Raw genomic sequence first — 26648 nt, 5'->3', positions numbered from 1 at the left:
CTGCTGCTCCAGACGTTTTCTCCTGGATGAGTTTTTCAGCTCCCTGGGGCCCTGTGGCCCTTCTGTTGGAGCTGCTTTTGGGGTGGAGATAGGTTGGGGACAATGTGTAGTCCCCCATTTCCCCCGCCCCTCCCCACCTGGTCCTATGTCTCCCATGGGAGGAGCCCCCTCCCCATCCCCCTGGGGGAGCTGGAGCTGATGTCTGTGTGTGGTGGAGGTCTGCCCTCCCTCTCTGCCCTCACTCTTCCCGAGTCAGACCCTCATCTAGGGCAGGCAGTGCCTCCAGCCCCAGCCCCCCACCACTCTGGTTGCTGGAGAAGGACACCATGGTATGGAGGAGCATGAGCACAAGGACATAGAGCCGGATCCTGCTGGGGCTGAGGCGGGAGCCCCCAGAGACCGGCAGGAGGGGGGGCTTGTGGCTGATGTGGCCCGGGGGGTCATGGCGGGGGTGGTAGTGGCGGTACTGTTGGTGGTAGTGGTGGAAGTAGGAGTGGTGGAACTGCTGGTGGTGGGTTTTGGGGGCCTCTGACTCCTTGAACTTCTTCTTCTCTGACTCACAGGAGACCCACTGCACGTCACAGCACTTGCTTTCCGGCCGCTTTGGCGAAGTATCCAGCAACCCTGCCAAGGGATAAGGAAGGCGTGGTGGGGTGCCCAGGGGGCGAAGGCGGCGCATCTCCTAGAGACGAGCTTTTCAGCGCTGGCACTTGCTGCTTGGGAGCCTAGGCCAGGACTCCCTTCCCCCTGCCCCTTACCGCTTCCTTGGGTGGACTCTTCTCTCCCAGGGCCTGCAGATGCTTGCTCTGGGATGACTCCCCAGACGGGCATGTTTCAGCTAGAGGGCCGCTCCGCTCACTGCCCAAATCCCGCTTGCTCTTATCCCAATCTGGGGACCTCACTGCCGGCTCCTCCAGACACTAACCTTCTTCTAACCTGACTTCCCTGCTGTCTGCCCTGGGCCCCAGCCTCCTCCCCTCTCCCCCCTCCCCCAGGCCCTGCCTTTACCTGTACAGATAAAGCCAGGGAGCCCTCCATACACCATTTCCTCATTGTCGGGGAGTATAAAGGGGCAGCGCGTCTGCACCTCCAGGCAGTACTGCTTGCAGGGCACCCAGCGCTGACATTCCTGCTGGGTCACGCTGAAGTATTCTGAGCACAGCCAGGCCTTGTAGACAGCCTGTGGGAAAAGGAAAGTGCGTCAGCCCAGGCGTCAGGCCCTTCCCACCTCCGAGGAAAAGGATGAGGACCCGTGTGTACTTGTAGTGTGTGTATGTGGGGGCGGGGCGGGGCGCTCACCAACCCGCCTCCAGGACCCAGGAAGAGAAGAGGGTTTGGGTCAAGACCACTACATCATCCCTTAAGATCTCCCATCTCACAGCCAGGAGTCCCGAGTCTCTGAAGCTGCCATCGTCCAAGACTTAGAATCTGTTCGCTGGTAAAATCACAAAATGACTCCTGTGTCTGAGCTGGAAGGCATCTTACCAATCGTCCCATGCAGCCCTCCCGTTTAACGCTTGGTCCAAAGACGCGTTCTCACTCGTCCGAGGTCACCTCTAATGGGGCCAATTTTAGTTCTATTCAATTCAGCAAACATTTCTTTGGCTGATGACGGTAATTCAAGAAAGAGATCAAATAATGCTTGCTCTTCCTCATTAGGGTGTTGTATGCATCAAATAATACCCGTAGGAAAATGTTTGGTGAACTCCAAAGTGCAATACAAACGTGAGGGGCTGTTTTCAGTAAAACCAGGAATCTGCCTTACCAGGCACCACACGTGCCTTCAAGCTCTACTTAATCCATGCTCAGCGCTGGTGGGCCAGAAGTGGATGGGGGCAGATGCCATGCTTCATTTGGAGACTTTGCTTTATCTCATAGGTATACTTCCTGTCCCTCATTTAGCCCACTGGTATAGGTGCTGGGTCCTAGCTAAGAAAGGTTCCCTGCTCTGTACTCTTTGGCTGTCATTAAGCCTAGAGTTTCTCAACAGTGACCGTACTGACGTTTTAGACTACATAACTCTGCAGTAGGGACTGCTCTATGCTCTGTAGGCTATGGAGCAGCGTCCCTTGCCTCTACCTAGTAGTTATCAGTTGCAACCCCCCACCCCAATTGTGACAACCCAGAAATGTTTCCAGCTATTGTCGAATGTCTCCTGGGGGGAAAGAATCATCTCCCATTGAGAATCACTGATGTAGCTCCTTGCCACTGAAAGCATGGGCCCGGGCCAGTGGCAATACCATCACCTACCTAGAAGCTCCTGAGAAGCAGAGAATCTCAGGCCCTGCCCCAGACCCAAGTCAGCGGCAGGGAGGGAGAAAGAGAGGGAGAGAAACATTGATGGGAGAGAGGAACTTCGATCAACTGCTTCTTGTAGATGCCTGACTGGGGACCTGGTCCCCAACCCAGGCACATGCTCCTGACCAGGAATTGAACTGTGACCTTTTACTTTGCAGGACTATGCTCAACCCACTAAGCCACACTGGTCAGGGCCAGCACCTGCACTTTTTTCTTTTTTATTTTTAAAGAGAGGGGAAGGGAGGGAGAAAGAGAGGGAGAGAAACATCACTGTGTGGTTGCCTCTCGTGTGCCCCCAACTGGGGGCCTGGCCCACAACCCAGGTGCGTGCCCTGGCTGGAAATTGAACTGCTGACCCTTTGGTTTGAAGGCCCATGCTCAATCCACTGACCCACACCAGTCAGGGCAGCACCTGCACTTAAAAAAAATATTTTATTTATTTACTTTGAGAGAGAGGGGCAGTGAGGGAGAAAGAGAGGGAAACATCGAGTTGCCTCTCACACGCCCGAAACCGGGGACCTGGCCTGCATCCCAGACATATGCCCTGACCAGGAATGGGACCAGAGACCCTTTGGTTTGCAGGCCAGTGCTCAATCCACAGAGCCACACCGGTCAGGGCGGCAGCTGCATTTTAACAGGATGCCCAGGCAACTCTCATGCTTGGAGTGGGAGCCCTGCCCACACCCAGTCCTCATATCTTCAGGGGCACCTTCTCCTGGTTGCTCCTCACAGCAATGGTTCTCAGACTTCTGTGTGCCTCAGAATCCCCTGGGGCACCTGTTACATACGCAGCAGCCCCTCCAGTTCAGCTTCAAGAGGATTGAGGTGGGCTCAGGGATCTGCATTTTGAACAAGGGTCCAGATCATTCTGCTGCTGAAGGTCTTTCAACATGGTCAGGGCATCTCACACCAACCTCAGACATTTACACTAAAATACAAATAGCCCCACTGTGAGCACGAACTGGCAATGTAATTCCACGTTGGCCTTTTCCAAAGCCACTGGTGATGGGAGGTAGTGGCTTGTGGTGGAAATCAACCCTGCGAGGAACAAAGCATTGCTTGGGTCTTAGATATCTCGCTGGCATCTGGGATTTAACATGCTCTGAATCTTAGAATGAAGTTCTTGATTTTTTTTTTTTTTACTCCAAATTGTTGCTCTAACCCTCAAGTCTTGACCATTTCAGGCCATGGCCACCCACCCGGGGTTCCAAGCTGGCATTGCAGGTGTGAGCCTTCAATCCCCACTTTTCTTGCATCCACACACTCAGTCCATCCACAATGCATGCCAATTCTCGTTCCACTGCCACAGCTCTGTGCAGGCCACTGGCATTTGTCACCTGGACAACACTTTCCTATCTGGCCTTCCCACCTCCACCCTTGGTCTTTCCAAGCCACTGCTCACACGGGAGTAAGAATGACCTCAGAACGCACCATTGTGTCATGTTATTCCCTTGCTTCCAATGCGTCAAAGCATTTAGGCTAAAATCCAAGCTTCCAACCACAGACTTGAAGCCCCTGCATAACTGGGCCCCTCTGTCTCTCCAGCCTCATTTTCTACCTCTCCCTTCAGGCTCGTCGTGCTGTGTCCACATGCAGAGGTTTTCTTTCTTTTCCTTGAGCATGACCTACTTCTTCCCACCTCGGGGCCTTGGCACATACTATTCTCTTGGCCAGGAGTGCTCTTCTCGCTGCTTCTGGCGTAGCTGGGTCCTTCTCAGCTTTTAGGCCTCAGTTCAAATATCACCTCCTCAGAGGGGGTCTTCGCTGAGCACTGTAGCTAGAGGCTGACCCTCATCATTCTCTCTTTTCCTTAACTATTCACCATGAGGATGACATCGGCGGCATCTTTGTTTTGTGTTTCTCTGCATGAAAACAGACACGGGCTTGTCTTATGGACCATTGTGTACTCAGTGCAATACAGGTCAAAACGGTCTGAACAGGACGAGTAAATGAGGCCAGGTCCCTGCTCTCAGAGAAATTCCAGTTTCATGAGGAGACACGTGGAACTTGAATCTCTACCATATGATCCATACCACAGGCCAGGTTCAAGCACTGGCCATTGGAGGGGAGCAAACAGAAAAGTTGCCAAAGATTTCAGCAAGGGGATAGTAGCTGAGTGAGGATGCACAGTAGGATTTTAGATGGTTGGGTAGGGATGAGATGAGAGGGCATTCCTGGCTGAGGCGACAGCTTCAACAAAGCTGTGGAGGTGAGCATGATGTGCTGACAGAACAGAATGATCTTGTATGAGTGGACTGGAAATACCACTGACCTCCTGCGGACGGACATTTAAGTTATTGCCAAGTTTTCACTATTATAAATAATGCTTCAGGAAGTATCTTTGTGCACACGTCTGTGGCATGCCTGTGTTACGTTTTATTCATGTGAACGGAAAGTGAAATTATTGGGATAAAAGGTATGTGCAAAGGAATGAGAAGGGAGTGAAAAGGGGGGTGGAAAAGAACACGGGAAGGTAGAGGCAGGGTAAGAGACAGCTGGAGGGGTCAGAGATGGGGCCAAGGGGCAGAAGAGAGTGGCAGCGGGGTAAGGGGCTACAAGGGAGGAGGTGTGTAAGGAAGTGTAGGGGGTTGGAGGAAATAGTGCTGATAACAGGGTTAGGAAAAAAGAGAGTTAAGGACAAAGAGCGGGGTAACAAAGAGAGGGAAGGTGTACGGGAGGTAAAGAGGTGCAGTAAGGGTGAAAGGAGAGGAATGTGAGAAAGAACAGGGGGTGAGGAGGTGGGGGTAGGAGGGGGCTGTGAAGATGAGGGCCGAGAAAGAGGGAGTCAGAAAGACGAGGGTAAGAGTGAGCAGGGAGAGAAAGGAGGCAGTGAGGAAGATGGGAATATTAGAAAGTAGGGGTTAAGAAAGAGCAGAAGCACCTGGCTGGTGTGGTCAGCGGATTGAGCGCTGGCCTGCGAACCAAAGGGTCGCTGGTTTGATTCCCAGTCAGGGCACGTGCCTGGGTTGCAGGCCGGGTCTCTATTTGGGGGTGTTCCAGGGGCAACCACACACTGATGTTTCTCCACAGTGATGTTTCCCTCCCTTCCCCTCCTTCCCTCTCTCTAAAAATAAATAAATAAAATCCTTAAAAAAAAGAAAGAGCGAGCAGAAGGAGAAAGAGAGTAGGAGAAAGAAATAAATGTAAGGCAGGAAAGAAGAGGAAATCCCTAGAGCGGAGGGCCCCGGGACCTCAGAGACCCCAGAGTGCCAAGATGAGCCTCTGTTGGCAGGCAGTCTTGCCACAATCTCTGCACCCTGGACCCAGAGTCCACTTCAAGCTTCACCCTGAACTGTGTGGAATCACCCCCTCTTCCACGGGAGGGGTGAGGGGTTCAGAGGCCCTTAAGGGATTCTCCCTGAGGGCTTTCAGGTCAACATTTCTGCACCTAGGTGAGAAGGCTCCATTGGAGTTCCAGCCCTCCCTCCAGGCAACTGCAATTAGTCTAAGGACAGGCTGCAGTGGCTGCACACGCCCCTGGTCCCCTCAAGGAAAGATGAAGGAGGTCTGAGGAGGGAGAGAGAGGGAGCCAGAGGGGAAGAGGAGTGGCTTGACCGTGGGCGAGCAGCGACCCTCCCTCAAGCCCCACCCCCACCCCAGCCAGAGTCACCATGGCAACAAGTGGGTGAGCAGATTGCCTGAGGAGGACACCAGGCTTGTGGGTGGTGAGGCAGGAACAGGCAAGGAGCTAATGAGGGGAAATGGAGGAAGAGGAGCGACAAGGGGCCAATAGGTAATCCAATTCCTTGGTCCACAGAACGAGAGGTGAGGCCATCGCTGGCCCACCTGCTTCGGGTGGCCTGGGATCCTTCTCAGGTGAAAAGTCTGGCTCTCAGTGCTACCACCTGGGCAGCAAGCCTGCCTCGGTCTCTGCAGCCCTCCTCCCTAGCCACGCCTAAGTAGCTTGCCCTGTCTCATCCACGTTAGGACTGAGCCAGAGGGGGCCGGCCTGTTTGTGAAGGCACAGGGGCCCTGGGCACCCGTCCACAAGGACGGGAAGAGCCAGGTTAGGAGAGCTGTGGTGCCTGCTGGAGCCCGGGCACGCAGGGAAAAGGCAATGTCTGCAAGCCAGACAACAGTCAGCTGAGAGACCCACTGAGCCAAGACCCCTCAAGACTCAGGCAGGGCCAGAGGGTTGGAGATCTTCTGCTCTCGCTTCTCGACTCTGGATGCATATTAGAATCACTCAGAGAGTCTTTTATTTTATTATTGTTTTAATCTTCAGCTGAGGATATGTTTATTGACTTGAGAAAGGAGAGAAACATGGATGTGAGAGAGAAACATCAACTGGTTGTCTCCCATACATGCCCTGACTGGAGATCAAAACCCACAACCTAGGTATGTCCCCTGACTGGGAATTGAACCCATAACCTTTTGGTGTATTGGACGATGCTCCAACCAACTGAGCCACTCAGCCAGGGAAGTCTTTTAAAAATGCTCCTACTTGTCCTGACCAGTGTGGCTCAGTTGGTTGGGCGTTGTCCTGCAAAGTGAAAGGTTCCTGGTTTGATTCCCAGTAGGGGTACATAAGGGAGGCAACCGATCGATGTTTCTCTCTTACCAATGTTTCTCTCCCTCTCTTTCTCCCTCCCTCCCTCTCTCTCTCTAAAAATAAATAAATAAATAATCTTAAAGGGAAAAAAAAAAAAAAAAAAAAAAAGCTCCTGCTTGGCTCACACCACGCTCCTGACCAACTAAGTCAGAATCTTTGTGGGTGGAGCCCATACATCTGTAGTTTCTGAAAACAGCTCAGATATTTTTAATATGCAGAGAACCATCAGCTGAGCTGTATGATATCATTTTACAGATGAGGAAACTGAGGCCTAGGAAACGGAGAGGACTTGTCTACACTCATAAAATAGTGGCAGTGGTTTCTCAACTCCAGCTCCAGGCTTCTTCCAATTGGGTAACCCTACCAGTGAATTTGAAGTCCCAACTCAGGAGGCAGGCAGGTCACAAGGGTGTACGTAGAGGAGGAGAGCGAAGAAACCAGGTCTGCTCTGGGCTTTCAGGCTCTTCCAACTCCAGCCGTGGCAGAACAGGCTTCTTCATCATGCCCTCTCCTCTGAGCTTACCCATCCTGGGCCTCCGAGGTAGCAGTAGAGGCTGGGTGGGGTGGGAAGCCTTGGCCTGGTAGTGCCCTCCTTTTCTGATAGAATCCCCTTTCCCACTTCAGTCAGGCCACCGCTGGGCTCAATCAAGTTCTGGCTGCTATAGCCAAGTTGCTATGGGAACTGGGATGGGAAGGAAGCAGGGAGTAACTAGAGGGAACACCAATTAACCCAAAAAGGAAGCTGGAAAGGCTGTCCCACCCCTCCTCCCAGCTGGGCTGCTAAGCCACTCTTGAAATGCCAGCAGGCAAGATGAAGGGGATCCCCACCCCTCCTGGGCTCTGCAGCTGCCAGTTCAGGGCAGAGAGGGAGGACAGGGAGAGCCTCACCTTCCCGCTCCCTGGCTGGAAGCCCTGGCCAGGGCATTCTCATCCCTACGCTCCCCTGGAAAGAAGCGCCAGACTTCTGGCCCCCAGGCTGCTGCATAAATGCACACAAGTGCCACACAAGTGCCTGTGTACACACACAGCCCAAAGCCAAAGCCAGGGCTGGAGGGTTTAGGAGGATGAGGCTGTTCTGGACTCCTTGGTCTGGGGGCTGCAGAACCCTCTAGGGAGGAGAGCTTCAGTTCTCGCCAACCAGGAAGTCAACAGTTTCCTTCTTGAATTCCAATGGGGCTCCCCTCCTTAGGACATGCTTCCCCATTCAAATCTTCCCCACAGACCTCATCTTCACGGCTGCTTGTTTTCTTAATGTACCCCTGGGACCCTTGGCCAGGAGCTGCAGCTGCAGAGCCCGTGGAGGCAGGGTGGCCATCTGGGCTGGGCTTGGGAATGAAAGCCACTATCCACAGCACAGAAATAGCCACCCCACCCTCAGGTCTTACCTAGGAGGAAACAGAGGCCCAGAAAAGCCAGGATGAGAAGGGAGGTACTCTGATGAGTAATCTGATGCCTCTTTGCACTGCATGCATCAGCACACAGAAAACTGGGCTCTGATTCCTGATTCTGGGCTTTCAAAGGGTTGGATCAGAACAGGGTTAGGTCAAAGTCAGGGTCTCCAGTCCCGGGGGAGGGAGACTGTGGGCATAACTCTGGTGACAGCAGTAGTTCACTGGGATTGGCATAACCGTCCTGGGATTAGAGGCCTTACGGGGCAAATCCAGGTGGATGACGTGGCTTTATTGAGGTGGCTCTGCAAATCAGCGACAGCTTTCCTGCTTCTGAGAATGAGCCATCATGAGTCCAAGTGGCCTGGCCTGGCTCTGAGGGAAGGTGGGGGAGATGGCTGGAGAGGTAGGTGGGAACCTAGAGCAGGTGCAGTTCTAGAGGGTCCTGGTGCCTCCAAGCCTCTTAGGACATCCGCTCATAGGGCAGGGGATGGGTGGGCCTGGCCAGGGTCAGTCTGGTTAGTGACGAAGCAGTGTCCCTAATGCAAGGGCAGCTCTTAGGGACCCTAGGTGACCTATGTCAGTCAGGTGAGCAGAGACGGCAGGTTGACGACCACTTCGGAATGGAAGGGACTGTGAGAGGCCTCACTCCACTTTCCTATCTGCTGTTGGAATCTCCATGCCAACATCACTGCCAAGCTCTATGCAGCTACTAGTCATTGTGACCCTCTTGCCTCAGGACACTCACTGTCCCCTAGGGCAGCTCACACCATCAGACAACTCTGGCAGTTAAAGAAGTTCCTCCTTCTCCTGGGCTGACATAATGCCTCTGTGGCTTTATTCAGGGTTCCTACTAGCTCATCTGGGACCGACAGGATAGTCAGCTTCCTGTCCCCTGTGGCAGCCCTGCAGGTATTTGGAAACTTCCCTGACTCAGGTCTCCCCATCCATTTGTCCATTCAATGATCCCTTCCTGAACACATGAGGACCTGGCACTGTGCTGGGGAGCTGCAGGTCATAGAGATGCAGGAGACAAGGTTGCCATCTTCAAGGAGGAGAGACAAGCCTGTGAAGCAATCATGATAAGTCGTCACAGTGCTAAGCAGAGGAAGGCCCTGCCCATACTATGATATGCTCTGGATGCTGAGGAGGAGCTAGGCTTCTCTGCTACAGGCGAGGGGGAGCCTTTAACAACTTTTAAATAATTGTTTTGTTTTGTTTTTAATTGCTTATCGCTTCTGTGACTAACTTTTCGGACTATGCGGGGAGAGTAGGCGTCAAGTCTGGAGGTAGAGAGACCAGTTAGGAGACAACACTGTGAAGGAGAGATGATGGGGACCTCAGCAAAGACAGCAGCAGCAGAACTAAGAAATAGAGAGAAGGGGGTGGATGGGAGAAGAGATGTCAAGGAAGTAGAATGAACAGAATAACATGGATACGAGGAAGGAGGGAGGACGGGGGTACAGGATTACTACCAGGTTTCTGGCTTGAGTGGCAGGATGGATAGTACTGTAGTTTCATCCATTAACCCTGCGGTCAAAAGAAATTACAGCACAGGTCGTGAGTACCTGAGAAATACATTCATTACTAGTATGTGCTAAAATGCCAAAACAAAACAAAACAAACAAACAAAAAAACCCCACACATAAAAACAAAAAATATTAAAAACACTGCCAATTTGCACTTATTATATTTCTGTAATAAAATACATGATTTTTTAAATTTTCAGTTACAATCTAGAAATTATTAAACAAAGAAATATAAAAACATAAAGAATAAAATTTTTCCTTTTCAAATAATGGAAACATGGATATTGCTAAAAAATACAACAACCACAAAAAAAGTCTTTAACATTCATTCATCAGAATTGTCAATAGTTGGCTTTGCAAGATGTTTGTAATAGTCATTGCAAACAATATTGCTCTGCTCGAGGCATAAATACTTTTCAAAACACTTGCAAAACTATTGTGATAAGCGACTTGTTTTCGATGCATAGTACCTAACACATCTTTTTCTTTTTCTGCTTGTCAAGGGAGCCGTATCTGTGTCATTATAGCTTAACAATAGTCATGTATGAATGCGCTAGACATGGCCTTGAACCAATGCACCCGATATATGTTACAGTATTTAAGAAAAGAGTTTGTTTGTGTTAAGGAAAGGAAGCCAGGAGGAGGAATAGATATGGAGATGAAGGAGATGAATTCAGTTTTGGTCATGTTGACTTTGAAGAAATGTGGGTCAGCTAGGTAGAAATGTCAAAGGGGCAGCTGAACACAATGGTGTAAGCTCAGAGGGATGGTCTGGGCTAGACATCAGGGTTTGGGAGTCATCAAGAGTTAAGGGGTTAGCTCTGGTTGGTGTGGCTCAGTGGATTGAGCGCTGGCCTGTGAACCAAAGGGTCACTTGTTCACAGGTTTGAGTCCAGCTGGGACACATGCCTGGGTTATGGGCCAGGTCCCCGACTTGGGGGGGAGGCATGCGGGAGACAACCGATCGATATATCTCACACGTCGATGTTTCTCTCCCTCTCTCCTCCTCTCTCTAAAAATAAATAAAATCTTTAAAAAGGGTTAAGGGGCTAACCGTTAGGAACACGACAGGAATATACTTTCCCATACTCTTTGAAGTTAGACATGGACAATGAAATGTGAGTTGAAGTGACATGGATCTCTCTTGGGAGAAGCTTTAAGAGCTGGTATATGATTTGCCACGTTTTCCTCCCTCTGCTGCTGACTGTGGAAGGAAGCAGTGTTGAAATGAATCCTTTACTCGCCTGGGTCTCTTGCTGTCTATCATGAGCCCATGAGCCCTGCTGACCTGTTTTGGACATGTATTGTGAGCAAGCAATAACCATTCTTTGTGTGTTAAGCCTCTGCTATTTGGCAGTTGTTTGTTACCAGAGCATAAACTAGCTCCCCCTGCCTCATAAAGCAATAGTGGAAGCCAAGGAGGTGGGTGATCTTGCCTAAGGAGAGTGAGCAGAGAGAGAAAAAGGATCAACGGTGGGTCCCCGGGAAACACTAACATTTAAGGGGCAGATGGAGGAAGGGAATCTGATGAAGATGGAGGAGTGGTTTAAGAGGCTGGGGAAGGAACAGAAGAGTGACATTCTGTAAATTAGGGGAGGAGAGGCTTTCAAAGAACAGGGAGTGGTCAGCAGGTAAGGACTTAGACACTATCACATCGGCAGGCTCACTGCAGGGCAGAAACCGGTCTGGAGCCAATTTAAAAGGGAGTGTGAGGAAAGAAAAATGGAGACAGCTATGGGTAGAGTACTCTTCCAAGAAGCCAACGATTCCCCGTTTTTTCCAGGTATCTCTTCTACGCTGCTCGTTCCTTGTCAGATGAGTTCCTGTTTTGCTGGGTCCCTTGCAACTGGACACAGTTGCCCAGAGAGAGTTTATCAACACAGATTCAAGAAGTATCAACTCTCCTGTCCTAGAAGCTTTGTTTCTGTTAATGTAGCCTAAGACCACATTTGCTCTTTGGGGGCAGTAATGTATGCTTCTCAGATTCATTGGAGATGGAGAGCGGAAGGCCTCCCCGGAGTGTGGGATTGAGGACAGCTTAGATAAAGGTCCCTGCAAGGAGCCCAAGCCTTCTGGTGAGATATCTGAATAAATTAAACATCCTAGAGACCGTAGGCTCCCCAGAAGACAGAGATTGTACCTTATTTATCTGTGCATTGTCCTCAGGGTCTCCCATGGAGGTGGATATAAAGAAGAGGTGTTTGCTAAGTACTTGAAATCCAAGTGTTATCAGAGAAACTCTGGTTCTTCTCACCGATGCCCTTAAGAATTACCGATCAGCAAACCTATCAGCATGCAGGCAAAGTTTATTAGCGAATGGGAGAGCAAAAGCAAGGGTGGCCAAAAGCTGAGGTGGCAGGCTCACCCTAGGGTGGCCAGAAGGCCAAGAGCACCAAGAGAGCCAAGAGAGCGAGTCCTTTGTTCTGAGGACTTACATAGTTGGTGGGATGGGGGTGAAGAAGTTACATATTGATTGACAGATAAAGGCGGTGCTAGCTTTTCTCGGGGCGGGGGGGGGGGTGACTACCTAAACTTAGGTATGTTGGGGGGCGGTCTGTTAGCCTGAATCCTTATCTTGCCTCAGACTTCATTTGTTCATCTTGTTGCAAAACACATAAGTGAAGGGAGGCAGTAAATTAAAGCTGGGGCACTTACCCAAAGTTATTTATGGGCTCTTTCTGTAAGCATTGGGGACTCCCTTGTAGAACAGATAGTGACCAGAGGTAGGCAATTAACCAAAATTGGTTTATGGGCATCTTCCCTTTGGGCACCGTGGACGCTCTCCCGCCTTTCTGGCCTTGGGATGTAAACAGTTTCAAAGGCTTTCCTTCCCAGATAGTGGAAAGGACACATAGAATTTCAAGGACTGCCCTCCTCCCGTGCTAACACGGTGTTTCCTGTGATGGTGGGACACCTGGCACTATTATCGGACCAGGCCCGGGAATGCTGAGTTAGCGGGTGAGAATGTCTCCCTCCGCTTCTAGCCCCCTCCATGAAGTTCTTTGTCAGGTTGCAATGCGGAGGGTCCTGCCTTTGTTTCCCCTCTGCACTCATTCTACTGTAACACAAGTACTTAAAACCAAGCCTCCAGCGTCTAGCCCACATTGGAGCAAGGCGAAGAGCTCCAGGAAAGTGGTGGAAGTAATGGGCTGTTTAATGTGTTTGCGTGGACTTTTTTTACAGTTCTGATGGAGAAATTGGGGCTGCACCAGCAAGAAGTCATAGAAAACAAACAAAAAGGAAATCATTAACTCCAGGAAAACAAGTTGACCAAGGGAGAAAATGTAATCACAGCATTCTACGTGACTCAGCTGTGAACCATAGTCATAATCTGAATAATGTAAACATGGACTACTGTGAAAAACCTGAAATTGTGATATGTCCACATTGGATATCTGAGGGGAGAGGAAGTATGTGTGTACACGTGGTGCTGCTTGTAGTAAGAAAGCTAAATCTTTAATAAAATAAAAAGTCAATAGCTATTTAAAGCAGAAAAATTTTAAAAAGAATAGCAGTATTGACATGCCATTTAGAGATGTGGAGGTAAATATCAGAAGAAACAGCTAAGAGATTTGCAAGTATTTAATTCAAGAGTGAGACTCAGGGGTTGGAGCAGAGGGCTTCTGTTTTAATTATAAGCACTGAGATCTATATTTATCATGTAAAAGACAGGTACAAGTTGCAAGCATACTTATCACATATATATGCTAACAAGGATATATATAAGATATACACACAGATACTTAAAACAGAAAAGTCAAGAAATTGCAATATTGGCATACCATTTAAAATGTGGAGATAGCCCTGGCTGGGTGGCTCAGTTGGTTGGAGCATCGTCCCATGCTCAAAAAGGTTGGGGGTTCAATCCTAGTCAGGGTACATACCTCGGTTGTGGGTTCGATCCCTGGTTGGGACCCATATGGGAGGCAACCAATCAATGTTTCTCTCTCATCTTGATTTTTTTTCTTGCTCTCTCCCTCCCTTCCTCTCTCTCTAAAATCAATAAACATTAAAAAAAAAAAGAAATGTGGAGATAAATATCAAAAGAAATAGCTATCTCTGAAGAATGAGTATATATATGTAGTTTACACACATCTTTTAAAATTAGGGAAATATATTACTTTGATAAAATAAAAATATATATAAACTGATTGACAGCCATGAACCTCAAAAACAATAAAGCAAAATCCCTAAGACTTGACCTGACCAACCTCAGCAGACTCAGCTCCAAAGCCCCAAAGCACCAAATGCCCAGGCCCTGCACTGCACAATCCTGGATCACTACTCCATCACCATTGACCTGGCTACAGGCTCGGGCCAGGTCAGCTTAACACACCAAGGGAATGACTGAGTGGTTCCATAGCCAAAGAGAGGAACTAATATGACAGGAGGTGAGCTTTGGGGGCTTCTGTGCCCAATGGCTGTGCAGGCGACCACAAGAATTGTGCCAGTGTGACAGTCACAACCATCACTTCCTTTGAGCTGCACACACATGTGCATAGCATAAAATCCTACGCACGCTCCCAAGGATGCCTGTCTGCGCAGCGTTGCCAGTCTGCCTGATGTTGTCAGTCCTAAGCCAAGTTCCCGGAAGCCATCTCTAAAAGTCTTCTGCAGGGATCATTGTGAAACCAGCTTCCTGCCCCTGCCTCACCTCCTTCCCCAAATGCAGTGCCTTGCTAGATAGATAAGAAGCTGGGGAAAACAGAGACCTGATAAAAGGACCTGTCAGCTTGGCTTGGTCTCTGCGGGTTAGGTGAGTCAAGGTGCTGGCCCCACCACAGCATGTGACTCTCTCCAGTTGCCTTCTGGCTCCTGACATCTGACCCCCACATCAGACACTTCATCCCATGCTCCCAAATTACCTTTCCTTTCTCCTGAGCACTCCACCCCACTGTTGTCAATGTCAATTGGGTATTAAGCAGTCATTTCGATTAAACAGATCTAATTAAGGTGAGAATACAAAATAGGTACCCTTTAGTAAGTGCTTACTTTATGCTAGAATTTATTCTAAGCAACTGACAATTATTAACTTATCGAATCCTCACAACCACCCCCCTGAGGTGGAGACATATTTACGGGTGAAGACAGGAAAAACAAGAGGGTTTAACTAAATTTGCCGAAGGCCACACAGCCAATAATAATAATGGTGACTATCATTTCTTGAGCACTTTGACTTCAGACATTGTGATCTTAACAGATAAGCGTATTGGAGGTTATTATTTAAGCCTCCTAATGACCCTGTTTCTTGGTTTCAAACACAGAGAAAGGGAGGTTTCAAGAGTGATGAAAGAATATATTCAAGGTCTCAACCACTATTTTATGGAGAAGACAGATTTCAAACTGAGACTGGAAGCCAGGTTTACCTGGACTTTGGTGCCCAAACTCTTTCTTAAGAGGCTCCATTGCTCCTCGGATGGTTCCTCCGATTTCACTATCACCGTGGAAGTAATTAGCTTGTTACTCAAACAAATCTTTTTGATGACATTTCAGGTCAAGTTGGGGAGAAGTTTCTAGAAATGGATGGGAGGGTACTTTTTTCTAAAATCAGTGTATGCAGCCCATTCCGTGTATGAGTAAGGTTTTCGTTGCGAGGGTGCGTGTGGTGTGTGGGGCGGAGGACATTTGGGTACCAGGGGCTACAAAGGACCATTTCCCCCATCAAAGCACTCTCTTCCCTACATACTCCACACACACACAGACACACACACACACACGCGCGCGCGCGCGTGCACGCGCGTACACACACATGCACACACATGCACACACCACCCCTGGGGGACAGAGGTGTTGAAAAGAGGCAACTGCTACTTTGTTTCTTTCAAACCCACCAGCTTCCTACTCAGAGCCCCAGCCTTACTGTTCCTGCTACAAGCTCTCCTCGGGAAAAGGCTTTCTTCCCTTCAGACATGAGTTCTGTCCCAGGTCCTGTCAGTTAGGGGCTTCTGGAACTGCTTTGTCCTGGAAGATTCCAACCCACAGTCTGTTCATTCAGGAAGATCTCAGAGCAGCTGCGCACTCTACCTAATTGCTCCTTCTGCTCGGCTTGCCCCATGAATGTTCTTCATTACAAATCCTTTGTTCCAGTTAAGGTGGAGAGTTAGCCAGTGCTGGGCTCTGATTCTGGGCCTGCCACTAACTGGCTGTGTGGTCTTGGACAAATCACCCATAAAGAGGCAGGGACTCAGCCACTAATTTGCTATGTGACCGTGAGCAAAGTACTTTCCCTCTCCAGGCCTCAATTTGGATCCAGAATGATGGCCCCTAGGGTGGCAGCATGTATGGCGAAAGGAGAGTGCCAAACGTTTGAAAACTCGAACAGTCCTGCAGGCAAATCTCGGGTCCGCTCTTACCAGTTACGAAATCTCAAGCCAGTTACTTCAATTCCCTGATCTATTTTTCCTCATCTGCCAAATGGAGATAATAAACTCAGCAAAGTAGAGAAATAAGAAAAAGGAATTGAGATAATATTTACTTAAGAAAAAGGAAACATGGGTCCGACAAAGATTTACGAACAAAATATTCATCACAGCATTATTTATAATAGTACAAGTTGGCAGTAAATATCTAACAACAGAGGACTATATCGCACTATATATAAATTGCGCTATATTCCTGTGATGAAATATTGTACACTCATTAAGAATGATGTTCATGAGTATTTAATTACATGGAAATATACTTGGTATAACGTTTAATAAAACGTTAAAAAGAGCAGGGTAAGAAAACTATATGTTTTAAAACTATATAGTCACACCTGTTAGGATGGCTATTATAAAACATGAAAAAGTAACAAGTGTTGCTGAGGATGTGGAGACCCTGGAACCCTCGTGCATTGCTGGTAAGAATGTATAATGGTGTAGCTACTGTGGAAAAGAGTATGGCAGGTTTTCGAAGAGTTCAACACAGAATTACCATGTGATTCCAGCAAGTCCACCTCTAGGTATATATACCCTGAGGAATCTGAAAGCAGGGATTCAAACAAATACTTGTATACCAATCAATGTTCATAACAACATCATTCACAAGAGACAAAAGGTGGAAGGAAATGAAAACATATGTCCACACAAATACTTGCTCATGAGTGTTCATAGCAGCTTATTCGTAAATGCCCCCAAGTGCAAACAACGCAAGTGTCCATAGAGATGAGGGAATAAACAAAATGTCATCTATCCGGACAACGTAATGTTATTCAACTGTAAAAGGGAATGAAGTGCTGGTCCAAGTACTGATCAATGCTATAACACGGATGCGCCCTGAAAACATGTTAAATGAAAGAAGCCAGACACCAAAGGACAAATAGTGTGTGATTCCACTTATATGGGGTGCCTAGAATAGCCAACTTTATAAGAGCTAGAAAGTAGCTTAGAGGTTATCAGGAGCTGGGGGAAGGAAGGGAGGGGAGTTACTGCTTAATGGGTATAGAGTTTCCGTTTAGAAGAACAAAAATGTTTTAGAAATGGATAGTGGTAATGGTTGTACAACACTGCAAATGTACTTAATGCCACTGGATTTGCACACTTAAAAGTGGATAAAAATGGTAAATTTTAGATGTGTATATTACCACAATAACAAAAAATAAAAGGTTATATATCTGTCTATATCAATCTACCTATCCAGGTACCACAAAACACCACATCGGGAGGAAATACATTATAACAGTAGGAGTGCTTCTGCGACCTTGTTCCTGTTATACTTCTATTTTCCAAACTTTCTCAAAGCCTATTTTTTTTTGTAATTGGAAAATAAAGGTATTTTAAAAAATATTCTGAATCTATAATAATTCTGAAGCATTAACATGTTTAGAAGCTTTAGTTGAGTTCAATACTAAGCAGATATGCTCACCTTTCACAGATCGACCAGGTAGTCATTCTATCTACTGAAAACCAAACAAAAAGACAGGAAACAAGACTATCCCCACCACTACCACAGTCTCTCTGCAGGCAAAACTTGGTGAGTTGGCACCTCCTTCTACCCCCAAAAGAAGCTTAGCCATTCCAGGCCAGGGCTCATCTAAACCCTGGCGTGGGAACTAGGTGTCCAAAGCGCAGGCCAGGCCTAAGCAGGCTCTGGGGTCACAAGGTGCCACTGTTCCCCCTTTCAGCTCTCCCAGCAGGTTCTGGACGGGGCACAGGCCTGCACTAGGCCTGCCTAGGGGACCTTCTGTCCTGCCCCAGCTGACCCTTCCAGCAGATGGAGGCTGAGACTATAACAGATACCTTCTCTCCGGGCAAGAGGAGCCCAGCTCCTCCCATCTCATCTCCAGAGCTTGCAGACAAAGGAAGGAGTAAACATCCATGCCTTCCTCCATCACTGTCCCAAGAGGATACTGGTGATTGGCATTGGGTCTGAAGGACATGAGGCCAGGGTACTGAACAAAGAGGATGTTAGTGGGTCCCCACTGTGGATCTGAGACGCTCCAGGGGGGCCCTACAAGCTACCAAAAGGCTCTGCTGGCCCTGGTTCATGTGGACCAGTGGATTGAGCGTTGGCCTGCAAACTGAAGGGTCTCAGATTCGATTCCTAGTCAGGTCCCCAGTTGGGAGTGCGTGAGAGGCAACCACACATTGATGTTTCTCTTTCTCTCTCCTTTCCCCTCTCTCTAAAAATAAATAAATAAAATCCTTTTTAAAAAAAGGCTCTGCTGGACTTCACCTGTCATCAGTCCAATTCTCACCCCAGTCCCTCAGCAGCCAGCTGGGCATTGATCACCTCAGGCAGGTGGAGGAGATTATTAATGCTTTTATACGTGCATGCATTAGGGAAAAGAACCGACATACCTGGGTTTATAATACAGTCCTCCCGCCTTTTAGCTGTGTGGTCTGGGTTGGGCACTTTTCCTCACTGAGCCTCAGTTTTCTCACTTGCAACGTGGGGAAAATGATAGTATCTGCCTGCTAGGATGGTTGTCAGAATAAAATGAGTCCATGGACACATACAAAGACTCTGGCATCTCCCAAGTACTCCAAAGCATGCCGCTTCCTTTCCCTCTTTTCCTTTCTTAGCCCTTCCCTCTTTGGCGCCAGCCTGCCCAGCCTTCTGGCCTTGGGACTTGTGGCTTAGATTCCAGCTCCTCTCTCCAGAATCCATTCAAGCCGGTGCTTTGGCTCTGGCAGCCCATTACTCTGTACTAACTTCTTCCCTTTCCAGGACCAGCTGTAGCTCGCCTGGTGCCCTTACTCTCTCTACTAAGCACCTGCCTGGTTCAAGGTGTCAAAATTCAGGCTTTTCTGAAGCTCCTCTTATGCCCGTGGAAAAAGGTCTAGTCCAGCGTCTCTGCTCTCAACAACCACGGGAACACAAGATGCCTGCCTCCCAGAGTCTCCCAAGTCAGCAGCATCGGACTATGTTGCTCCAGAAAGCCCATGTTTTTCTAGATCCCTCAGAAGCTGCCCCTGGCTGTCTAGCAAACACCTGCAGCTGGAATCCTCATGCGCCTCAGGCATGAGATGAGGAGGGGCAGGTCTGATGCCCAGTCTGCATGGGCACACAGCGGGTGAACAGCCTCAGAGGTTGGGAACACAAAGGAACTGCCCCAAGGGAGAAGTTGTTCCAGCACAGAGCTCCCCCCACCCCCCGGGAGCCTGCTGTGTCGTCCCTCCATACCCACCCACATACCACGAAAGGCTGCGGGCGCCCTTTGCCTGAGGTCCCCATGCCTGGGGAGGAAACCGACAGGCACCCACGTGACTTAGGAGCACCCTTTCATGCTTGTGATGTATTGGGAGACCCCGGACCCTCCTTTAATCTCAGTCCCACCCACTGTTTTTTCCCTTTCCTCACTCCCTACACCTCCACTGTGTTCAGCAGACTCTTGCAGCCAGTCCATGAGACTAGGTGGGAGACTGCCAGGCTCCCTTCCTCCATTTAACTCCCCCTACCCCCACCTTCAGGAGATACCAGTGTATGTCTCTTGGAGGTTCCTGTTGCTATGGTGACTATAGTAGTCAGGAACCAGCCATGAAGAAGGCTGTGTGTCCATGTGAGTCTGTGTGTCTAAGTGTGTGCACAGCACATGTGCACATGTCTGCCCTGAGTGCAGAGGAGAGAAGGCAGGGAGGAGAAAAAGAGCAGAGAGGGAGAGGGGAAGGATAAAGGGGACAGGAAAGGAGGGGATCAGTGGATAAAAGAAGGGCAGGAGGAGGGATGGGGAAAAGAGAGGTGAAGTGGGAGTGGGCTGGGAAGGATATGAGGGGTGAATGGGTATGAGGGGTGAGGAGGCATGGGGGTGTCAAGGGCAGGAGGTGCAGTGCCAGGAGGGCTGGGGGTAAGGACTTGGGGTAAAGGTTGGGAGGGGTGTGAGGAAGAGGTGGGAGATGAGAGGAGTGGGGAAGACGGGAACGGGTCAACTGTCAGAGAGGAGCAGGGCAGGGAGTGAGGGGGGGAAGGGTGGCATGGGGTGGAGGCAGTTACTGGGAGGAGTGCAGGTGTACGGGGTGGAGGGGTAAGAACGAGACTGTGAGGTGTGGGCTGTGCTTTGGGAAGGGTCTAGGGTGATCTTTGAGTACAAGATTGGGGAAGCTGCGGGGTCACTGGTATGTGGGATGGAGGGTGTCGAGTGCGGGCAAAAACATGGGAGGAATATGAGGGGTAATAGTGGCGATGGGTCAGGATGGGATCAGGGGGTCTGGAGAGGTGTGGGCAACATGAGGCCACTTGCTCAGTCCCACGTTCAACCCGCTGTATCCTTGCCCAAGTTAGAAACATCACCTCTTCTCTGCCCCTGCCCCTGCTAGGAAACCCAGTGCTCAAACTCCAGGAGTGAGCTCTTGTGCATCTGGAGGCCCCTCCCCAGAGGCGGCTTTGCTATGGTTCCCAGGAGGCAGCTTCTTGACTGCCACCCCCTTCCTCCACTCCGAAATGGGGACCAGAGCACCTTCTCTGTCCGCACCAACTCTGGGTCAGGGAGGCTGGCTGTGGGCATTGCGCCCGCTTGCGAGCTTGGGTGACAACAGGGACCACCGGCCAACCTGCGGCCCCTGCCCTTTGCCCGGAGCTCCCTGCTCTCGGCCTCAGCGTTAGCCCTGGAGTCCTGTTTGGCAGGAAGGCTGTCGCAGGTGGGAGGAGAGAGGAAGGCAGCGAGGCAGAAACAGCTGCCAGCCAGAGTGGAGGAAGAGCAGGGCCCCAATGGGTATGGGCAGAAGGCGAGGCGCTGGCTCTGGCAACCCCCCCACCCCTGCCGTGTGTGGGTGTTAGGCCTCCTTCCCCAGCCCTTACTGTTCAGTGCTGCTGTTCGGGGAGCAGGCTCTGCTCATGGGCCGAAACTCTGGGCTGAAACAGACCTCAGAGGTCACCGGTCCAACTCTGCCCATCATCTGGAATTAGTCTTTTTCTCCACAGCATTTCCTCCGGGGGTCTGCCTGAATCAGGCCAGACCGATCCCGGGATCAGGAGCCCCTCTCTCCTAAGGCAGTCTGATCCCTCATTGCAAGAAAGAAAACAACTGTTAACTGAGTAACTTGGCTGCGCCAGACCTAGGTACTGTGCAGGTTTCTCATTCATAATGACCTCACAGGGCTGAGGTTAATTTTACAGATGAGAAAAGTGAGGCTTTGAGGGAAAAAGGTCCCTAGCTCAAGGTCACATAGATAATAAACGAAAGAGCTGGGTTTGAACTCAGGACTTTGTAACGACGAAGTCCCCCTGGGACTAAGCAGGACATGCCTCTTCTTTTGCATCAAAGACAGCTCTTCCGAGGTTGGAAAGCAGAGACCACAGCCTCTCTTCCAGGTGGAAGAGCTCCTTCAGCTCCGTGCAGGAGAACCTGTGTGCCAGCCTCCTCCTGCTCTGCTCAGTGTGAGACCCAGAACCAAACACATGGGCACCCATGTGGCTTCGGGCCAGTTCAGAATAGGACAGAACTATCATACCACATCGTTCCTTGGCACTAACCTTTACTGTTGCGGCCCGATGGCCGATAAGAGAGCTGAGACCTGTCCGTCTCTTGGGCTTTGCGCCCTTCGTGGATCAGAGTTATGAGAGAAGAGGCCAGGGATTTGTTCCCATCGCCACCACTCCCCTCAATCGGAACACCCCGAGTTAGAGGAAGGAAGGGCACAGGCGAGAGAAGAGACAATCCGAAGCAGACAGGGGCACCGCACTGCAGGGCTGCGAGGGTGGAGAGCTGTGGGGAGTGAGGTGGCTGTCCAGTAACCCTAGGCAGGGCCAGGGGGGCCAAGGGGAGGCGGTGGGAAGTGTTTTGGGGTGTGTACACAGGGAGGTTAGAGAGGGGTGGAGCATGGCCCTGGGGTTGGGAGAGGCCAGGGTGGGGATGGGCTTGGCCTAAGTTAACAGTGCCCTGGTGGGTGAGAGGAAGTCAGTCGCACATTAAGCAAATGTTGCAACTGGTACTAAATTGGGAGGTGTCGCAGGCAGCAGTGAGGACAGGTATGCTTCGTGGAGCCCTATGGGGCCCAAAACAGGGACAGACATTGCAAGGGGAGAGAACAGGGTTTCTGGGACTTCCCAGGAAGGATCTGACTGAGATATTCAGGAGAGGGTCCCAAGGATGGTGGTCACGTGGCCCCGAAGCAGGTCCAGGCTTGGTTTCCAGAAGTAGAGGAAGCCCCCTCATCCTGGCCTGAGGCTGTGGGTGCTTCACCCAGGAGAAGCTTTGAGGATGGTTACCACCTCCAAGGGATCCCAACTGGGATTGGAGCTGAACACACAGGCCTGGAGTCTGTGGGCAGGATCAGGGATTGGCGGAGAAGGCCTGGGGTGTAAGTGAGGTGACGGGGCGAAGAGAGAGGGGCTGCTGGAAAGAGGAGAGCAGAGATGTCTTTTCCCTTAGCGTCCATAATACAAGTGGGATGGAGAGCCCTTTACGTCTAGGCCTCAGCCGAGGGAGAGAGCATTGGAGAGGGGTGGGAAAGACGGGAGGAAAGCTATGGAGCTGGCACCGCCTGCCTCCTGGCACGGCAGGCAGCAAGGGAGCAGGCGGAGTTTGCTGGAGAGGGAGAGCAACAGCGACCAGGAGACAAAGGAGAGGAGGGAGGGCCCTGGCCACCGGGAACTTGATGGGAGGCTCTGGAAAACAACCCAGACTTAGCACCAGAACATGTGGGCTGGAGGCACGTCACTCCTGCTCACTAGCTGAGTGATCTTCGGGCAACTGCTTGAACCCCTTGCACCTCAGTTTCCTTATCTGTAAAATGGGGATAACGAAGCTGGTATGACCAGTCTCCTTGGGCAGCTGTGATCTCATAATATATGAGAGAGAGAGCTTAAAACCCTAGCCATGACACCAATGTTGGGTGTTATATTATTATTTCAAAATACTGCCAGCTATCTCTTCCAATCTGAATCTCACACGAAAGACTCAGGATGTGGGCAGAGCACGGATTAGTATCCCTGTTTTATAACTGAGCAAATGAAAGCTTAGAGAGCTGAAGTGACATGTCCAAGGTCACACTGTTAACAAGTGGTAGAGGCTGATAAGGCCTAAATCATGGAGATCAGTGTTCTTTCTCCTACATCAAAGTGCTTGGTAAAATAATCAGGAGTGATTATTATTTAGTGTGGGATCAGACCCAGCTTGAAGCCAACTATAATACGAGGAAAACCTCATGGGAAAGTTGTGACATGATCTCTCATTCATCCTGGTGATTGAAGAAAAGGAAAGCTGGGGCCACTGGGCTTGAATTGAGGGCCCTAAAGGACCCACATTCTTTACTCCTTCTGCTAGTGGACCATGTCCATCTGTTCCCACTGAGTGTGTGTATCTGTGGCTGACACCAAGGCTGTGTGTCTCTATCTCTAGATGACAAAATGAGTCCTTCTTCATGTGACGGGACTTCTGCCTTTGTGTCTCTGACATCGTGGGAAGATGTACATGTGTGACAGGGTGTCTGCTTCTGTGGCAACCTCTCTGTATCTCTGTGTGGCTCTGCCTGGGGTAGCGGTGGCGGCGTATGGCAGTGTGTGTGTATGTGTGTGTGTATCTGTCTGTACACCTTTAAGAAATGGAATATCTCATTTGGTAGTGTGAGTGAGGCAGTGAGTCAGCTGAGGCGGAGGGAGGCGGGAGGGAGACAGCTAGGTTACGAGAACAGGAAAAAGGAGAAGGAGAAAGTGAAGTCAGGAGCAAGGAGCTACCTCTTTCCTTCCCAACCCCCTGCCTAAATCCCTAAGGAGCCCACCAAGAACATGGAACCCTGCAGAAGTCCACAGGAGTCACGTTGGACAGAAAGGGTCACTTTCTGCCCCTACGCAAAGCCTTGGTGGGAGACAAGCTAGACTAGGAGGTGACTGTGCCCCTTTCCAGCTCTCAGACCCCCGACTTGAGGATGGCTCAGGCCACCACCCCACGGTCTCCTTGTCACTTGACCCTTTGACCTTGCTGTTCTCTTTCCTCCCAAAGCCAGGCCACCTGGCCAGGCTGAGCCAACAGGGTAATATCACTGTGTCCCAAATGTTTACAGCCCCCATTCACCTACTGTCCAGAACGACCCTGCTGAGGGTCAAGAAGTTTCCCAACTCAGCTCTGCCCTAGGCAGGCCTGTTCTGCAGTGGCCTCGCCTTTCCTCTGGATTCCTGTTCCCAGCAGCCAGAAAACCAGCTGCCTTCCACTGCCACGCCAGGGCGCTGGGAAGGCACTGGGAATTTGGTAATGCACCAACCTTCAGTGGCCCTCCCACAAGTCGCTATGGCCTGTTCTCAGCTCCTTCTTTTGTCATGGTAAGAGGAGCTGGCAAGGAGCTTCTCCTTGGGAGAAGACAGACACCCCTGTGCTCCACCTGTCTAGGCTCTGACCAGCCACCTCAGGTCATATAAGGTCAACACCATGGTGTGCCCCAGCATCAGGGTGCCCCCCCTCCAGCCCATTCATTCGCAGGGACTAAAGGATGAAGGCTAGGTTGTCAGTATTCTTCCTTCCGCCTTTGGCCTTCCCCGTGCACCAGCCAGTCTCAAGACGTTCAATTCCAGCCCAGGAAAGGAAGAGGGTACCGCTGGCTGAAGATGGAGGCTAGGAGAGGCAGATCGCTCTTTCCATCCCCTTGCCAGCCCAGGGTCCCATGACCCCTCCCTCCCTCCCTCCGGCAGGGCAGGGCGCCAGGAGGCCCCAGTCGGACCAAACCCAATCTCGGAATGAATAGAAGTTGGCCAGGCGGTGACCTGACCTGAATCCCCGAGGCCCCTTCTCCGGGGCGGGTCCCAAAGTAGCACGCTTAGTGCAGCACTGAGAACTGTGGGGGTGACGGGAGAAGGTGTAGTGGCCAGAGAGGAAGACCCCCCCCCCGGCCCCCGTCCCATCGCCACGGCTCCCGCCGCGTGGCCGCGGACGCCAGAACCTACCTTACAGCCTTTCGTGCAGGACCGGATTGAGTACTCTTCCGCCTGTAAGTATTTATGCAGCACGAGGTCGAACTCGTCATATTTTTCCTGAGCATGTCGGTCGAGCCGCTGGTACGCCTCGATACAGTTGCTACACACCTCCCAGGCCCCGGAGCCCGGGCTGGCCACCACGGCCAGCAGGTCCCCCAGGAGGGTGTCCAGGCTGCAGTCCAGGCTGTCGGGGCGGTCCATGCCCAGCAGCAAGTCCCAGACCGTGTAGGTGTCGCAAAAGGAGAGAGTGAAGTTCCGAAAGTGGCCTTTGAGCAAGTTTTTTTTGGCGGAGGAGAACTCGGCCGGGGCACGGGAAGGAGAGTCAGGGGGCCGCAGAGGGGGAGCTGGGGTAGTCGGTTCGAAAAGTCTCTGCAAAGATCGCAATTTGGTGCAAGCTGCATCCAGCCCCGTGGGCTCTGGGACGCCGCCGCAGTCCGGCCCGGGACTGGCGGCGGGGGCGGCTTTGGTCAGGTTGCTGTATCGGGGGCCGCAGGTGCCCGGGGGCGCACTGGGCTCGCCTGGCGGCGGCGGCGGCAGTGGCAGCACCGCTCGAGGAGGCACCGGCTGCCGCTCGCGGTCGGTCCCCCAGGGCGGCCGCATGGCGCTGCTCAGCTCCCTGGCCCGGGGCCGGGCCCCCGCGCACAGCCACAGATGGTCAGCGAGCAGCACGGTGAAGAAGAGCAGGGACGCCAGGGACAGTCGCCATCGCTGCGCCCGCTCGGAGTCGGCGCAAGGTTTGTCGCTCGGCCTGGGAGCCCAGCAGCAGCAGCAGCAGCAGATAGTCAGCGCGGCGGCGTCTTTCCCGGGCCACATCCAAGCGCCCCTGAACATATTTCAGGGGGGTCCGGGCGGGAGGGAGCAGGCAGGCGCGAGGCCGGACGGCTGTCTTGGGCGGGCGAGCGGGCTGCGCGCCGCTCTGCGCTCCTTGGCGCCGTCCAGGCTCTACCTCGGGGGCTGCATGGTGAGGCAGGCCGGACAGCCCGGGGCCCCACTCAGGCCGGAGTCGTGGGGCGCTCTCGTGCCGTCCTTGCGCCCCTCCCGCGCTCCCTCGCTTGCAGCCCGGGCGCGGCCGCCCGGCCCGCTAGGCGCTGCCCGGCGTCCCAGCTGGGGGCGGTGCGGGGCACTGGGGCGGTGGCGGCTGCGGCGGCAGCGCCGCGCTCCTCATAGTGTCGGGCCGCTCAGCTGCCCTCGGCTCCGCGACACTCCACTCGGCGCCGGCGGCCGCCCTCCTCGCACTCCGCTCCGGCCGTCTCGGCTCGGCGCAGCTCTGCGCCCCTCAGCGCCGCCGTGCGGGCCCGGCCGCCGCGCTCCGCTCCACTCCGCTCGCTCGCCCCGCGCCGCTCCCGCCCGTCCGCCCGCTCGCTGCCCACCCCGCGCCGCTCCCTGCCTCGCTCGCGCCCTCCTAGGCCCGCCGGCCAGCCCGCTGCCCGGCCCTTCGGGCTCCGCTCGCGCTCTGGCCGTTCGCCGGGGCCGGTCCCGGGCCGGCTCCGCTCCGGCTCCTAGCCTGCTGCTCCCGGAGTTCCGGCTCGGGCGGGCCACCTGGCTCCCGGCGGCGCC

The 26648-nt window shown here is 51.8% G+C and overlaps 1 protein-coding gene across 1 annotated transcript; it reads right to left on the bottom strand.

The window, feature by feature from the left end:
• Positions 1 to 26411, bottom strand: NALF2 (NALCN channel auxiliary factor 2). The gene is made up of 3 exons (XM_090264391.1): positions 25062 to 26411; positions 1009 to 1180; positions 1 to 624 (listed from the first exon to the last, which is right to left on the bottom strand). The coding sequence occupies exons 1-3, from the start codon at positions 25920 to 25922 to the stop codon at positions 239 to 241; spliced, it is 1419 nt and encodes a 472-aa protein (XP_090120517.1). The 5' UTR covers positions 25923 to 26411; the 3' UTR covers positions 1 to 238.
• Positions 26412 to 26648: the final 237 nt, after the last annotated feature.

This window comes from Furipterus horrens, unplaced genomic scaffold, assembly GCF_987537825.1.
Source record: "Furipterus horrens unplaced genomic scaffold, mFurHor1.1.pri manual_scaffold_17, whole genome shotgun sequence".
Classification (NCBI taxonomy): Eukaryota; Metazoa; Chordata; class Mammalia; order Chiroptera; family Furipteridae; genus Furipterus; species Furipterus horrens.
This window is presented reverse-complemented; position numbering and strand designations above follow the sequence as displayed.

What these genes read in the sequence shown, in the direction of transcription:
- NALF2 (XM_090264391.1), bottom strand. Translation starts at nt 25,922, where the DNA reads ATGTTCAGGGGCGCTTGGATGTGGCCCGGGAAAGACGCCGCCGCGCTG. An exon ending in CCTGCACGAAAGGCTGTAAG is followed by an intron (nt 1,181 to 25,061) that starts GTAGGTTCTGGC and finishes CTTTTCCCACAG; the next exon opens with GCTGTCTACAAGGCCTGGCT. An exon ending in CCCTGGCTTTATCTGTACAG is followed by an intron (nt 625 to 1,008) that starts GTAAAGGCAGGG and finishes ATCCCTTGGCAG; the next exon opens with GGTTGCTGGATACTTCGCCA.